At 32.5% G+C, this 17360-nt stretch overlaps 1 protein-coding gene across 1 annotated transcript; it reads left to right on the top strand.

Moving 5' to 3' along the window:
- The first annotated feature begins 9082 nt into the window (after nt 1-9082).
- On the top strand, nt 9083-12098 carry LOC107892405 (wall-associated receptor kinase-like 1). Its single transcript, XM_041101606.1, has 2 exons — nt 9083-10449; nt 11617-12098. Exons 1-2 carry the CDS (start codon nt 9939-9941, stop codon nt 11994-11996), a joined length of 891 nt encoding a protein of 296 aa, XP_040957540.1. The 5' UTR covers nt 9083-9938; the 3' UTR covers nt 11997-12098.
- Nucleotides 12099-17360: the final 5262 nt, after the last annotated feature.

The following is a 17360-nucleotide window of genomic DNA, read 5'->3' as shown; positions in this document are numbered from 1 at the left end:
TTTATCGCCATTTTCCTCGACGCCATTACTACTCTATCAACAACTCTCGAACCAATCAAATCAAATTGGCGCAATTTAAGTTTGAATATCTTAATACATAATTTCAAAAAGCTTCCAATTCAAGTTGAATATGATATAATGTTTTTGGAATGGATAAGTGATAGAATCAATTACATCGTCCATTTTTAGTATGTTAAGTGCAAATCAAATAAATTATTAAAATATTATAAAAATAAAATATTAATAATTATAAAATGCGATTCAATCAATTAAACTTTTTATAACTCAGTTCATTGGTCAAACTTAATTTTTACCTTCCTCTAAATCGAAATTTCAATCGATTTTTAGCTCAACCAAAAAGTTCGATTTAAATAACATTGCGTTTTAATTTTTTATGATGAAAATTAATTGGTTTTATGGATTTTCAAATTAGTTTTCATCATATAAAAATATAAATTTTTTGATAAGCTATCAATAAGTGTTGAGCGTAGTGGTAATGTGTATTACAATTTGAAAGCGAGAGTACGTGTTCAAACCTTGAAGACGATATTATTGGAAGAGATAGTCATATACTCCAATCATAGATTGTAATATAGACATGAAACATACCAATAATATATACTTTCAATAAGTTATTATAAAATTGACTATATATATAAAAATATATATAACTTTTTATTTGATTAATAAGTTATATAAATTTTATTTATATCTTTTATTATAATTTTTTTTATCTTGATTAGGGTTGTGTAACCCAAATTTTTGTTAAAAAATATATATTGATGGTTTCACTTTTTCCACTACGTAATAATGAAATTGGAGTTTTAGATAAAGGCAAAACAAAATTCAAGAAAGTTTACCTCAAAATGCCACAACACTTATTAAATTGAACTCTTAAGTTAACTTGACAATCTCAAGATAGTTACATTAAGCTTTCTAAAAGTTAGTCAAAAAGAACGTTTTTAAATTTGATTGGCTCTATGGAGCCATTTCGATGGCTAATGTAGTCTTCAAAATTCAACCATAACATCTGAACCAAGTTAAGAATGTTATAGTTGAATCCTTCAAGATTTAATTTTGAACCACATCAGCCTTTTTATCCCTCACTAATAATAGTTTTACTGGTCATATTTCTCTAGCTTTGTGTCATTTGATGAAACTGGAGTACACTTCGCTCTTCCAAAATAAATTAAGTGGTTCAATCCCTTCTTGTATTGGTTGTTTATTGAAAGATCCTATTCTTGGAGAAATTTGCAATTTAGCCCTTAATCCAAATAAAAGAAAGAGCTATCTCCATGTCTCGGGAATAGAACCCTTAATATCTCACTACTTTTGCCCAATAATCCATGGTAGATGAAGCAACTTTACAATTTAGTCCAAAACTCTCAATTTCTCCTCTCTTTCAACTTAATCCAAGCTCATTCAAAACCTATTAACTACCAAAACCCAGCAATGGCTTCTCAAACTCTTGAATTAGAATTTTCCGTATGAAATTCGCTATAAAAAAATTAATTCTCGATAAACTTTTGCAGTATTTTTATCGGAGTTTCGTGAAATTTAATATATTAACAATTGTTGTCCACATCGAAAGAAAGCACAAGAGTGGATCAAATTGGAGAATTTCTTTGTTATCATATACGATATATGGCTTAAACCGTGTTTAAATAGACGAGTCTAAGAAACAGTTAATCATGTTTTTTGTTTGTCTCTAAAAGCTAAAAAATGTTGGCAAACAAGTGAAAAAGCATTCATCACTTTGCTTGGATGTTTTCCGATTATTATTGAAAGAAGGTTTCTGAGTGGTTTCCCATCATAAAACCCCTCACGTAAAGTAAGTCATTTTATACAACTCTTAATTCTTACTTTAAGATGAAAATACAGCAGCAGGTCCACAGATATCTGGGAACAAATTTGATATTGTTTATTGTTCTTGCTGGTTTTTCAAAATATGTTGAATACAGTCAACATAAATCACATATATTATATTAAAAAAAATACATATGATAAAGATTATATGTGATGAGGAGAGCTGACTTTTCCATAAAAGCTTCTGAATAGGAAAACTTTAGCTTGATTGTGAGGAAATTGTCAATAATGTTCATGTTGACACCATTTTTTTATTGAAAAAACGGGGTCGACTTGGGTTTTAAAAATAAAAACAAAAATAGGAGTCGCCACCAATTTTTTTTGATGAGGTGTGATCGGGTCACCTTGAAAAGTGGTGGTTTTTAATAAACGATTTAATTTTTATTAAAACAACGATTTTGGTCTACGAAATTCAAAAAATGGGTTCGGGAGTCGGTTACGCACGAGGAAGGATTAGCACCCTCGTAACGCCCAAAATTGGTACCTAGTTGATTATTTAATATCTTGATGTCGAAAATTAAAAAAAACTTGAAAATAATTTAAAAATACGATCCCTCTTTATATTGTGTTATTTTAAAAATACTTGAACAAATCAAAATGAAAAATGCCTCTTTATCTCGAAGTAACAAGATGTCACATCCAATGAGTTAGGACACGACACCTCGTATTTTGAGAGTAAGCTTGCCGTTATTTTTTGTTTAAACCTCATTTATTTTAATTTTTAAAGGATATTCGTTTATTTAGGATCAACGCGAGAAAAATCGAAGCTCAGTAAGTTAGGGCACGATTTCTCGAATTTTCTAAATACGGAATATTGCCTTTATTTTCGAAAAATCCTCGTATCGAGAAAACCACGTGTCATATCCAATGCGTTAGGACACAACATATTGAAATCCCGAAAATGAGTTTTTATTTATGTTTTTATTAAAGAGCATTTTCAATTATTTAGATTCAACAAAAAAATTAGAACCCAGCACGTTAGGGCCCAATTCTCTCGAAGATCCCAAGTATCGAGTATTGCCTTTATTCCCAGAATTTCCTTTTTTACGAATTTGGGTAAAAATTGACGTGACGGAATAACAATTACGATAATGCGAGTAAAAATAATACGAGTAAAAATAACAAAAATAAATATACAAAATAAAAAATCAATTATATACAATAACATGTAGATAAACAAAATAAAAAACTAAAACATATTTTAAAATAATAATAGACACATGAATAAATAAATAAACATAAAGTAAAAAAATAATGATAATAAAGAAATGAATAAAATTTTAGAAATTTAAAAAATGTATGTATGAATTTAAAAAAATTTAAAATACAAAAAAACTATGTAGGTATATATATATAATGAAAATATGTATGTCTATACGTATATATATATGTGTATGTATAAGAATTATATAAGAATTATAAAATATGAAAACATAATTACATATATATAAATAACATGCGCATGTGTGTATATATATTACATAAAGACAAAAAGATATAAATATGTATATTATAAAAATAAAATAACGTAAATATGTACATACATTTATAAGTATATGAATTAAAATATGTAAATATATAAGTATATATATATGCATGTAGAAAATATGAAATATAAAAAATATATATTTAAAATAAATAAAGAATATGTACATGTATATAAATTATATGATATAATAAGAAATATACATAAGTACGTACATGTATATAAATTATAAAAAGAATATGTATGTGCATATATAATGACTTAAATCAAATAATACAAATAATAAGAAAGATATTAGGTGACTAATAAATATATATAACTTAAAATAAATAATAGAGGAACTCCCCTTTTCTTTAAAAAAATAAATTAATTAAATGAACTAAAGGATGAAATTAAAATCAAATCAAAATCCGAGGGTCCAAACTGTAAATAAATAAAAAGGGATCACCGATGACTGAAGTAAAACGTGCTCAAAAATCAAGGGGCCGATTGTGATAATTCCCCTTCCCTTATGCGCATCGTTTTGCGCAGGACTAGGTTGGAACGGGCGCCAAATTATGTGGCCAAAATTAAGTGAAAATAAAAGAGTGCACCGAATGTCCACAGAATTGGAGGGACTAATTGCGTTAAATGCCCATTAAGACAAAAATGTGCAGCTCTCCAAGCTTTCAAACGGCACAGTTTAGAATCTTATATAAATAGAAAAAATAAGACCCTAAAAAAGAGAAATCAGCCCCCATTTCTTTCTTCTTCTTTTTTTAAAAAAAAACTGAGGATCCCAAACCCCTCAATCCCTTTTCTCGACCGCTCCAAATCGCCGCCATGGCCGGTGGCCGGCGTCGCGCGATGGAGTTCCCGATCTGCGCAGTTGAAGCATATTCAGAGGGCCTGAACTTTTGGAAGGGGAGTCGAGGAGAAAACAAGACCTTTGGCCCCTCTCGAGCCCGAATCTGACGACGGCAAAGGACCATCGCCGGCCAGTCCAAGGGCCGATTCAGGTATTCTTTTCTTTTCTCTTTTTTTGATTTTTTTAATTAGATTTGCAAAGAAAAAAATATAAAACAAAATAAGATCAAATAAATAAGAGAAAACCAAGAAGAAATAGCAAGGATTCAACCTTTTAAAATTTCTATTCAGCTTTTTTAGATTTCGGATATGGGTTTTTACAAGGAAAATCGAAGAAGAAGCGAAACAATGACAAGTTTCGGCCTTTATAGCCGATTTCAAGCTCTTAAATCTATTGTTTTTGTCGTTTTGTATTTGTTGTTTTCTGCTTTGTATTTGTTGCGTGTGGCTCTCTGTTTGGCCTCTTCTGCGCGTTTATTACTCTCTGCAGGTGTCAGAGGCATGGTAGAGGCTGCGATAGGCCAACGGCGGCGGCTGGAAGCAGGGGGAGCGACAGAGGCGCGGGGTAGGCATGCGGCGCCTAGGGTTTTCTGCTGCAAACATTTTGTTTTTTTCATTTGGGCTAGGGTTTCTGTTATTGGGCTAGGATTTGGGTAGTGGCTTTATTTTTGCTTTGGGTTGTATTTGTTTATTTTGGTATTGGCATTGGGCCCGGGCAAAATTTGGGTCTTACAGTTCAGATTATCGTTTTTCTTTGCAAATCTTCCTTGGAAATTTCTACTGTACATTGAATTAGGAAAGAAGATGTCATGAGAGCAAATGGGGTGCATTGCACCTTTTACGGGGACAGATACTTGCTATACAAATTAGCTTGTAGAGTCGAGTTTGAATATTGTTAAGTTCGACTTAAAATTTAGAATTCGATATTTCGTTTAAGTTCAATTTAATATTTATTTTTATGTTCGAACTCACTTGAGATATAATTGAGCTACTTGAACTTGAGCTCGACTTGAGAATTAAGAGAAATATATAACTTAATAATATAAAAATATGAAAAGCTCATTAAGACTCACAAGTTATTCAAGTTAAGTATTATTAAGCTCGAATTTTGCTTGATCGATAGTTTGAGCTCAGCTCAATAATTACTGAGTCAAATTCAAAATTTTTTTGGAATCTCATTTATACCCCTAATAGAGGGACCGATAAGGACAAAAAAAAAGACTTTTAGCAAATAAGGTTCTTTTACATGTGAAATATAATATAATATAATATAATATAATATAATATAATATAATATATAGATAAAGTAAATTAGTTGTGACCCAACTATGGATTTCTTTATTCTCAATTTCGAAAAGTTATAAAATAATCAGTTAACTATTTACTTTTGTCTTTATTTAAAAACACGAATTTAAAAAAAAATTAAATAAATAAAGATGTTTTTTTCTATCATATTATTAAATTTAGATGTAGAAAATTATAATTTATTTTGACATGTAGTGGTGCTACTTTAAGGGCAAAATACCAAAAAAAGCCATTTTTTTTCAAAAATTACTAAAATGGGCCCATTATTTAATTATTTACCGGAATGGTCTATTTTTCGAGAAATCGCGGCCACGTCAGCGACGTCAGCAACTTGCGCTGACGTGGCCGCGATTTCGACCCGCGCATGAACAGTGCTCCAACGATGAACAGTGCTGACGTGGACGCAAATCGCGCTTACGTGGACGCGATTTGTGCCGCACGTGAACAGTACTCACCGGTAAAAAAATTGACCCTTTTATTTTAGCTTGGAAAACTTTATAAGGTCATAACTTTTGGCTGGGTTGTCCGATTGAGACGATTTTTTTTTTTGATTTCGAATAACTTTTCGAGATCTACGCGCTGACAAACAGCTGAAGGCGGTTTGCCACAATTTTCATCGAAAAAGATCCTTTTTTGCCCCTAAATTTTGATTTTTTCTGTTTAAAATTGAATTTTGAAACATTCAAATCATTATTTTCCTTATTTATTTGAAGTAAACACCAGATTTTTTTTACAGAATTATTGTATTATTTTTTTCTGATTTGACACGTGTATGGAATAGGTCCAATAAATCGTTAGAACGTAAGTAATATAATTCAGATAATAATAGTATTTCTACAATATGTTAATTAATTAGTTTAGCTTAGTTGGTTAAGATGCTTACTTTTTTCCCCTAATACCTTGGTTCAAATCTTGTTGTTAATAATTTTGAATCTTTTTTGTACTTGTTGCATTTATTTATTTTTTTAATCAATTAAGTCTTCAATATTACATTAATATATATTATTAGTACAATAGTCTAGACGGATTGACAATTTGAGCTACAATATTATAGTAATACATTAATATGTATTATTAGAATTATTGTATAAATTTTAAAATTTTAGTATTTTAGTAAGTGTAAAAGATAGGTGCAATAAATTATACATAATAAATTATACAAATTTTTTACCGTTGCTGATGTGGCACTGTTCATCGTTGGAGCACTGTTCATGCGCGGGTGGAAATCGCGGCCACGTCAGCAACTCGCGCTGACGTGGCCGCGATTTCCTGGCGCGTACCCTGACATCGCGCTGACGTGGACGCGTTTTCGCGGAAAATGGACCATTCCGGTAAATAATTAAATAATGAGCCCATTTCGATAATTAAAAAAAAAGGCTTTTATTGATAAATTGCCAAAGATTTACATTTAGTGGTGCTACTTTTAAAAAGAAAAGAAAAACAGTAGCGGGGCTACTTTAAGAAATATAATTTACAATCTCGTGCTGCTACTTAACCCTGCTTTTGTTTCTTTAAAACCTGACTTAGAGTAACCCAATCTAAATCTTCATTCATTTCCCTCAAGCAAAATAACAACGCCAATGGGTTTTCACTTACCGCTTTACTTCCTCTTCCTCTTCCTGTTATGCCCAAATTTTACAAGCAGCAGAATTTCAAGAACCTACCTGTGGTAAAGAAGTATGTGGAAATATTACAATTCCATTCCCTTTTGGAATCCATAGCAGATGCTACACTCACACTAGCCTTTTGGAATTCATAAACGTAAATGGCATCGATCTGGAGGTACTTGATTCCATATATTCAGACGCCATTCTCATCAATAATCCAGTTACTTATATTAACTGTAATAAGGCTAGTGTGAGTGTGGATCTCTCAGGCACTCCATTTTTCTTCCCAAGTGACATGAATTATTTCGGGTCAGTAGGTTTTGGAAATTTGGCTACTATTTTAAGTAACGAAGGTCATTCACTTGGCGGCTGCATTCAACTAAGGTCTGACGATGGTGCTTCTGAATCTGGCTGCATTACTCTAATTACTGCAAATTTCACTTCCTATACTGTCAACATGACAGCCATGTATCCTGACAGCAAAAGATGCGCATCTGCTTTCATCTTTAGCGAGTACCCTTTCGGTACTTACTCATTACCCACTGGCATCAATATTGAAACCACGCATGTTCCCGCCCTGCTCAGCTGGAATTCCTCCTATTGCGGTGAAGGAGGTCAGTCAAGCGCTGTCACTTCAATTGCTTGGCTTTCATTTTTCCTTTTAATTCAGTTAATGTATAGATTTTGCTATTTGTTTAAAATCAAGAATAATTTACTAATAAATCGGAAAAATTAAAAAATTAGGTGAATATGTTGATTTTTAAAAAATGTTTTTGAGAATAGATCAATTTTACGAGTATTTTCAATATATTGACAATAAATCACGTTTTTTAATATATTAACAAAAAAACATTTCCAACTGGAAATGCTTTTTATCACATCAGTACTGATACTGACAAAGCTAATATTTTTTATTTATTTTTTAAGTCACTTATTAATGTGAATATAAAACTTATAAAACATGTTTTTATATAGGTCCAAAGTTTCATCTCCATTGTTTTCTTGAATGATGTAGGATATAAGTTTATATAGACTCATAATTTATTTGCAATTTGTTCTTAAATAATGTGAGATTTTTTGCTCTTATATCAATATCTTTTCTCATATTTAGTGTTGTGAATAAAGGGAGAGAGAAATGTACAGACATATGTGTATGAGATATTATTAAATAATACTTCAATTAAATTAAATTTTTTAATATTATTAAAGTGTCATGTATAAACTTTTAATTGGTTAAAAGAATTTTTCTAACAAATATAATAGCATAGGACATAATAGTTATGAAATTATAGTTTAGATCGTTTTTTGATAAAAAAATTTAAATATCCAACCAAAAAATATATAATTTGAAGGTTGCTTATTCCAACTTTTATTTTATACAACAATGGTATAATAATATAATTTAAAATATAATAATAATAAAGGAAACCAAATAAACAAGGGTATCAATAATAATTATGGGATCATATGATACTTTTTCATTAGCATTTACATAAATACTAAAACTCCAAAGTTGGTCATGAATTAAGTGGAACGAACTCAACAAAAATAATTAAAAAAAAAGATAAAACTTCAATATAAAAAAAATACAACACTTTACATTCATATCTTTTTTTATTTTCAATTCAATATATATTCTAGAATACTCTTTATATTTCTGTATAGAAAACAAATTTGTGTAGCATCTAATATTATGTTATTATTTGTAAAAAAAAAAGATAAAAAATTTACAACTGTAAATAATATTTTTAAATATAAATTAATACATGAGTATAAAACGAAAAATAATACAAATACGGTATGAATGTATAAAATTTTCATGATAAAAAAATGAAAAAAATAAAATAAATTATGTTGAAAACGCTTCTAGTTAAAAACATTTTTCTACAAATACTTAAAAATACTTCCAATTGAAAACGTTTTCTAAAAATAAGCTTATTCATGTAATTTCTTGTAAAATTTTCGGCATTTATTAGTAAATTAGCGTCTTTAGAATCATTCATTTTGTATATTAATATTTTCCCATTTCAAATATTTATACCTAAAAGTTTTTAGGGAAAGAATACTTATAAGTAAAACTTTTGTATTTCAAAAGCTTAAATTAATACCTAAAAGGTTTTAGGTAAGAAACTTGTACCTTAAAAGGTTTTTGAAGGGCAGGTATTTTTAATTAAAAATATTGAATGACATCAAGTTCAACCATAAGATTTATATTGGTTACTATACTAACAAGAAATCATTTATTGAATTTAATGTCACAAATAACACACAAATTTAATTAAAAAACTTACTTAGAGTAACAATTTTCATGACTTTTTTTTAGTAAATATTTATTTATTTTGATAATTAGAGGTAAAGAATAGGGTTAATTGATATGGGATCCAAACTCCTATATCTACAATATAATACTTTTGTTAGTATATGTACTTTGTTTTTAGATAATTATATATTTTTCTGAATGAAACATTGTTTTTATTTCTTACAAACATTGGATATACATGCATTTAGCAGATTTTGCAATTTACTTCCTTTTCGATAAGCCCGCGAGATGCTATAGACCAGGACTAGGACCTATCAACTTCAACACCTACGAGGTAGAGCCTTGTGGGAATGTTACTTTTAACTACCCTTTTAGCATGGAGGACCACGATGATTCCAATGAATGGTTTAAAGTAATTTGCACCAAAACTGCCAATGGGGAAAAAGTGCCTTTCTTAAACATAAGTGCCACGAATTTGCAACTATTGGAATTTAATTTTTTTTCTGGCACCCTCACTGTCAACCATTCAATAACTTACTCCAATTATTGAGAAAACCATCACAATGGAATGAGTCTCAACCTAACAGGAACCCGCTTTTACTACTCAGATTCTAAAAACAACTTCTTGTCTTCAGGTTGTGGTAATTTGGCTACTATTTACGGCAACAAAACAGATAATCTTATAAGCGGATTTTTGCAACCAAGTTGTAGGATTAAGAACAAGACTTCCTCTATTATTGGTTGTCTACTTATTATTCCTGAGGGTCTCAGGTCATTCTTTGCAAACATGAGTACTAAGGTTGGTTCTAGTGATTATAGGAGGAAAAGATCATGCGGATTTGTTTCCTTGACTTCTTATGACTATGTTTTCCCCAATGATTTTGATACAAGTAATAAGACACATGTCCCAATGCAACTGCAATGGAGCACACCAATATCTGGAGAGTGCCATTTGAACGATAGTTCGAACACTTCTTGTATATTCAATGGTGAATATTGTTGGTCGAGGTTGAGCCCTATTTATCTATGTGCGTGCTACAGGGATAGTAATGGTATCAGTTATTCGAGGTCATGCAAAGGTATGAGTTAATTAACCTTTTTTTAGGGAACTTTTTTTTCTTATATCTATATTATCTTTACTTAATAACTCAAGCAAAAATTTATTAAAATATATTTTTTATATACAAATTAAGTTATATTATTTTAAAGGTATTCTCATCTTTTTACATTTTTATATAAAATCCATAATAAACCTAATATGGTGAGATTTGAACCTTTCACACATTAAATTTTAAAATTTAACTTTATTATTTCTATCTAGAATTCATTTGATTCTTATATAAGCTTTTAATAAATATGTTTATTACATAATTTTTTTCCACTAACATCATGGATGTGCCTTAAATTTGTATTATTTTTTAAAGGGCTAATTGAATTGGTATCACCCATCAATTGAGCCTCGACTCGATTGAGAAATTATGAAAATCTATTACATTTATAAAAAAATAAATATTATTATAAAAATATTTTATTTTCATTTTATAATTTTGTAAAATCTATAATAATGAGTACGTATAATGAAATTTGAACAAAGTCATCATGATCGCTAATATCTCAATATCTCAATTCAATGAGCTTTTTTTCAAATAATGGTTTTGCATACATATTGCTAGAATACTTCTACGCATAATTTTAACGAATAAGGAGAAAAGGATAATTTAATTCAATACTTTAACTGATTATAGCCTATCTCTGTTTTAATTCATAAATGACAGATGGGAAATGTGATAATTACACGTATTGCAACATACTTTGCTTGAATACCCCTAACAACTATTGTTGGTCAAAGTCTTGCCCTCCTCTTTATGAATACAATAGTATGGGATTTCGTTGCGAGCGCAAAGTAGAAATTCAAAACACTCGTAATTTGAAAAGCATTATTGTAGGTGCTTGGTGAATTTACACTTCTTATTTTTAAAGTGGAATCATTATGATTATTTAATTTATGTCAATTTAAGTAGTAATTTATTTACTTTTAAATGTATGATGCAATAACTGTTATTTATCATTAAATTTGTAAAAGTTCAATATGAAAACAATGAATGATGTAATAAGGATGTCTCATTGTTCATTAAATGAATGGCTATCAAATATGAATGAAACTTTATTGAAACATTTTCATGGTTTTTTAGCCTGTATTTTAATTTTCAAATTCACCTTTAACTATGTTTCTTATATTTATATAGGTTGCAGCACTAGTGTTGGGACACTACTTTTACTACTCGCAACATGGAGTCTGTACAAAGCCCTCAAAAGAAAACAAAAAATCTTGCTGAAGCAGAAATACTTCAAAAGGAATGGAGGTTTGTTACTGCAACAACATTTATCTAGCAATGAAGGTAATGTTGAAAATATTAAGTTGTTTACTTCAAAAGAGATGGAAAAGGCGACTGATTATTATAATGAAAACCGAATCCTTGGTCAAGGAGGTCAAGGGACTGTTTATAAAGGAATGCTAATAGATGGAAGCATTGTGGCTATTAAGAAATCCAAAATGGTGGAAGGAAAGAATTTTGATGAAAAGAAGGTTGAACGGTCCATTAACGAGGTGATAATTTTATCTTAAATTAATCACAGGAACGTGGTTAAGCTTTTAGGGTGTTGTTTTGTTGCGCGGAAGCGTGTGAAAGAGTAAAATTATTATACTGAAAAATCACACTTTGTTCAATTCCCAGGAAAGAGAGGTAGATCACGAAGATCACTTAAATACCAAGTCTTTCCTAGCCAGAATATCCCTCTATCGTAATTTAATAGCACAATAAATCACTACAATCACATTCACAAAATATGCAAAACAAATAATAAAGAACACCAGAATTTTAACGAGGTTCAGCAAATTTTACCTACGTCCTCGGGCACTACCAAATATATTTCACTCCAAAAATTACAAGTGAAATTTACAAATAGAGAGAGAGAATAATGCCTTAAGTAGAGAATGGCAATTATGGGATGAAGAAAGTAAGCAATGGTTAGGCCTATTTATAGTTGAGGTTCAAGGATCAACTTGCAATGTCCCTATACAATTAGGGACCAAAATTGCAATTATCCCAAGCCAACTTTTAACCCAACTGCCAACCAATATTACTTTCTACTTTCGGTGCCCACCCCATTTGACTTTTCAAACAATGGTGGGTTCCAATAATCTCCACCTTGAAGATTTGATTACGATAATCTTATCTTCACACAATTCTTTCTGCTTTTGACAACAATACTTGATAGTGCCTTCTTCAACTGTTAAACTTGTAGGATATTAATCAAGTTCAAACAATGTTCGAACTTGGTTGCTGTTACCACCTTGGTCATCATATCTGCAGGATTATCTGCAGTCTTGATCTTCTGAAGACAAATTTCCCCTCTTCAATAATTTCCCGCACAAAATGGAATCGTACGTCGATATGTTTTGTACGTGCATGATAGACTTGATTCTTTGCTAAATGAATAGCACTTTGACTATCACAATACACGTTAATATGCTCCTGAACCAACCCCAAGGTTTTAGCCATACCTTGTAACCAAACAGCCTCCTTTACAGCCTCTGTTACAGCCATGTACTCGGCTTCTGTGGTTGACAATGCAACTGTAGACTGTAGTGTAGACTTCCAACTTATTGATCCTCCAGCAAGTGTAAACACATAACTGGTGGTTGATCTTCGCTTGTCCAAATCACCGGCATAGTCAGAATCAACGTACCCAATAACACCTTTACCAAGTGTATTATCCTGCTTGAACAGTAATCCAACATCCACGGTCTTCTGAATATACCGTAGAATCCACTTCACAGCTTGCCAATGTCCTTTTCCAGGATTATGCATATACCTGCTCACTATACTAACTGCCTGTGAAATGTCGGGTCTTGTACACACCATTGCATACATCAAGCTACCCACTGCATTAGAATACGGAACTTGCAACATGTATTCTCGTTCCATATTTGTCGAAGGAGATAGTTGTGCAGAAAGCTTGAAATGAGAAGCCAACGGGGTACTTACAAGTTTTGTCTGCTCGTTCATGCCAAACTGCTGTAGTACCTTTTTCAAATACTGCTTCTGAGACAAGCTAACTCTATCATGAGCTCTATCTCTCCATATTTCCATGCCGAGAATCTTTTTAGCTTCTCCTAGATCTTTCATCTCAAACTCGAGATTGAGTTGAGTCTTCAATCTTTCAATCTCAACTTTGCTCTTAGATGCTATTAGCATATCATCAACATATAAGAGCAAGTATATGAAAGTTCCTTCTTGTAGCTTCTGAAAATACACGCAATGATCAAATTTACTTCTTGTGTACCTTTGCCCTTTCATGAACTGATCAAATCGCTTGTACCACTGCCTCGGAGATTGCTTCAATCCATAAAGCGACTTTGTCAGTTTGCAAACCCAATTTTCTTTTCCAGCAACCTTGAATCCATCTGGCTGAGTCATATAGATTTCCTCTTCCAAATCACCGTGTAAAAACGAGGTCTTCACATCAAGCTGAACTAGTTCAAGATCATATTGCGCAACCAAGGCTAGCAAAATCCGAATAGACGAATGCTTCACAACTGGAGAAAACACTTCATTGTAGTCTATTCATTCTTTCTGAGCGTAACCCTTTGCTACTAATCTAGCCTTGTATCGAATTTCATTTTTATCAGGAAATCATTCCTTCTTTGCATATACCCATTTGCATCCAATTGCCTTCTTTCCCTTAGGTAGTGTCACCAACTCCCAGGTCTTATTTTTATGAAGAGACTATATTTCTTCATTCATTGCTTGCTTCCACTTTACACCATCAGGGTTACTTATTACTTCTGTGTAAGTAGAATGAACATCATCATCTGTAATTGGAAGTGCATAGGCCACTATATCATCAAAGCGAGCAGGCTTACGAATCTCTCTTCTTGGCCTTCTATATGCAATTGAATCTTGTTGCTGTAGAGGTTCTTGGGTAGGAACCTCTTCATCATTTGTCCCTTCAATATTAGCTGGATCATCGTTAACCTTTTCAAGCTCTACCTGCTGCAAAGTACTACTGGTTTTGTCATCCTTTTGTGAATCCTTGTACTTCAACATGGTTGATTCATCAAAAGTCACATCTCTACTGAAAATAATCTTCCTTGTATCAGGACACCAGAGACGATATCCTTTTACTCCATCAGTTATACCCAAGAATAATGCTTTCTTTGTTCTTGGGTCTAACTTAGATTCTTTTACATGATAATATGCAGTGGAACCAAATACATGCAAAGAATCATAATCAGTAGCAGATTTACCAGTCCACATCTCCATAGGAGTTTTTCCATTTATTGCAGCTGATGGCAAACGGTTAATTAGATGGCACGCATATGTAACTGCCTCAGCCCAAAATTCTTTGCCCAATCCAGCATTGGACAACATACATCGAATTTTCTCCAGTATAGTTCGATTCATTCGTTCTGCCACCCTATTTTGCTGTGGTGTATCCCGAACAGTGAAGTGTCGTACAATGCCCTCATCTTGGCATACTTGTAGAAATGGATCATTTTTGTACTCAGTACCATTATCTGATCGAAGTCGTTTGACCTTTCGACCAGTCTGAGTCTCCACCATCTTCTTCCATTTCAGAAATGCATCCAAAACTTCACTTTTTCTTTTCATTAGATACACCCATACTTTTCTTGAATAATCATCAACAAAAGTAACAAAATAGTGCATACCTCCCAAAGAAGCTACTTTGGTAGGTCCCCACACATCACTGTGAACGTAGTCCAGAATTCCTTTCGTATTGTGAATTGCTGGACCAAATTTTACGCTCTTCTGCTTGCCCAGAACACAATGTTCACAGAATTCCATTTTGCAAGAATTTGCACCTTTCAATAAGCCTTGCTTCACCAATGTCTGCAAAGCTTTTTCACCAGCATGTCCCAATCGCATATGCCATAATCTGGTAGCCTCTGAATCTACATCTTTTGTAGAAACTGTTGATGTTGATCCAATAACTGTACTTCCATTTAAAAAATACAAGTTATTTCTTCTTGTGCCTTTCATCACCGTCAGTTGCCCAGCTACTACTTTTAGTAATCCATCTCTCAAAGTGATTGTGAGCCCTTTAGATTCTAGGGCACCTAATGAGATGAGATTTTTCTTCAGGCTAGGTATGTAGCGAACATCTGTCAAGACTTGGATTGAGCCGTTGTGATTCTTCAATTGGACTGTACCCACTCCCATTGTCTTACAAGCACTATCATTGCCCATAAGAACAATTCCACCTTCTAGCTCTTTAAGACTAGAAAACCAGTCCTTATTAGGACACATATGGTAAGTACATCCTGAATCCAAAATCCACTCATCCGTTTGACATGCCATTGCCATGCCAACCAAGATAAAGTCTGACTCCTCATCATGCTCCGCTACACATGCATTAGAAATAGCCTTGCCCTTTTGTAGCTTAGGACAATTCTTTTTCCAATGCCCTTTTTCACGGCAAAAGGCACATTCATCTTTGGCGGGTCTCCCTTTGGACTTTCCCCTTCTACCAGATTTGCTGCTGTGTGAACGACCTCTTACTGTTAAGACTTCTACGGTTGTATCTCTGTGATCTCTTTTATCTTTCTTTCGAGTCTCAGATCTATACAACGCACTACAGACTGCATCAAATGTGATCGTGTCCTTCCCATGAAGCAATGTGGTGGTAAGATGATCATATTCATCAGGAAGGGAATTCAACAACAATAATGCCTTGTCTTCATCTTCAAATTTCTCATCCAAATTTAGCAAGTCTGCTAAAATTTTATTGAATGAGTTCACATGGTCATTCATCGACATACCGGGTGCATACGTGAATCGATAAAGTTTCTTTTTCATATAAAGCCTATTTTCAAGACTTTTCGTTAGAAACTTTTATTCTAGTGCATCCCATAACTTCTTCGCTGATGTCTCCCTCATGACAGAGTACTTCTGCTCTTTGGCCAAACATAGGCGGATTGTACCACACGCCTGTCTATTGATCTTGGCCCACTCCTTGTCATCCATCTTGTCAGGTTTTTCTTCAAGGGCTATATCTAGCTCTTGCTGACATAAGACATCCAGGATCTCACATTGCCACATACCAAAATTATTGGTACCGTCAAATTTCTTTACTTCAAATTTTGCATTTGTCACAGTAGTCCTTGCTGATAACGATGCTGCTGCCATTTTTCTCCTCAATCCCAACTACTGTATACGTGAACAGTACCGTATACGTGAATAATACTGTATACGTGAATAGTACTGTATACGTGAATAGTACCGTAAACGGTCGTATTCCCCAAGTACGAACCTGGCTCTGACACCAATTGTTGCGCTGAAGCGTGTGAAAGAGTAAAATTATTGTACTGAAAAATCACACTAAGTTCAATTCCCAGGAAAGAGAGGTAGATCACGAAGATCACTTAAATACCAAGTTTTTCCTAGCTAGAATATCCCTCTATCGTAATTTAATAGCACAATAAATCACTACAATCACATTCACAAAATATGCAAAACAAATAATAAAGAACACTAGAATTTTAACGAGGTTCATCAAATTTTGCCTACGTCCTCGGGCACTACCAAATATATTTCACTCCAAAAATTACAAGTGAAATTTACAAATAGAGAGAGAGAATAATGCCTTAAGTAGAGAATGGCTATTATGGGATGAAGAAAGTAAGCAATGGTTAGGCCTATTTATAGTTGAGGTTCAAGGATCAACTTGCAATGTCCCTATACAATTAGGGACCAAAATTGCAATTATCCCATGCCAACTTTTAACCCAACTTGCCAACCAATATTACTTTCTACTTTCGGTGCCCACCCTATTTGACTTTTCAAACAATGGTGGGTTCCAATATGTTTAGAGGCTGAAGTTCCTCTATTGGTGTATGAGTTCATCCCAAATGTACATTATACGATCTCATTCATAACCAAAATGAAGAATTCCATTGACATGGGAA

This window comes from Gossypium hirsutum, chromosome D09 (genome assembly GCF_007990345.1).
Source record: "Gossypium hirsutum isolate 1008001.06 chromosome D09, Gossypium_hirsutum_v2.1, whole genome shotgun sequence".
Classification (NCBI taxonomy): Eukaryota; Viridiplantae; Streptophyta; class Magnoliopsida; order Malvales; family Malvaceae; genus Gossypium; species Gossypium hirsutum.
The sequence above is the reverse complement of the archived record's forward strand: the minus strand, read 5'-3'. Positions and strand labels throughout refer to the sequence as shown.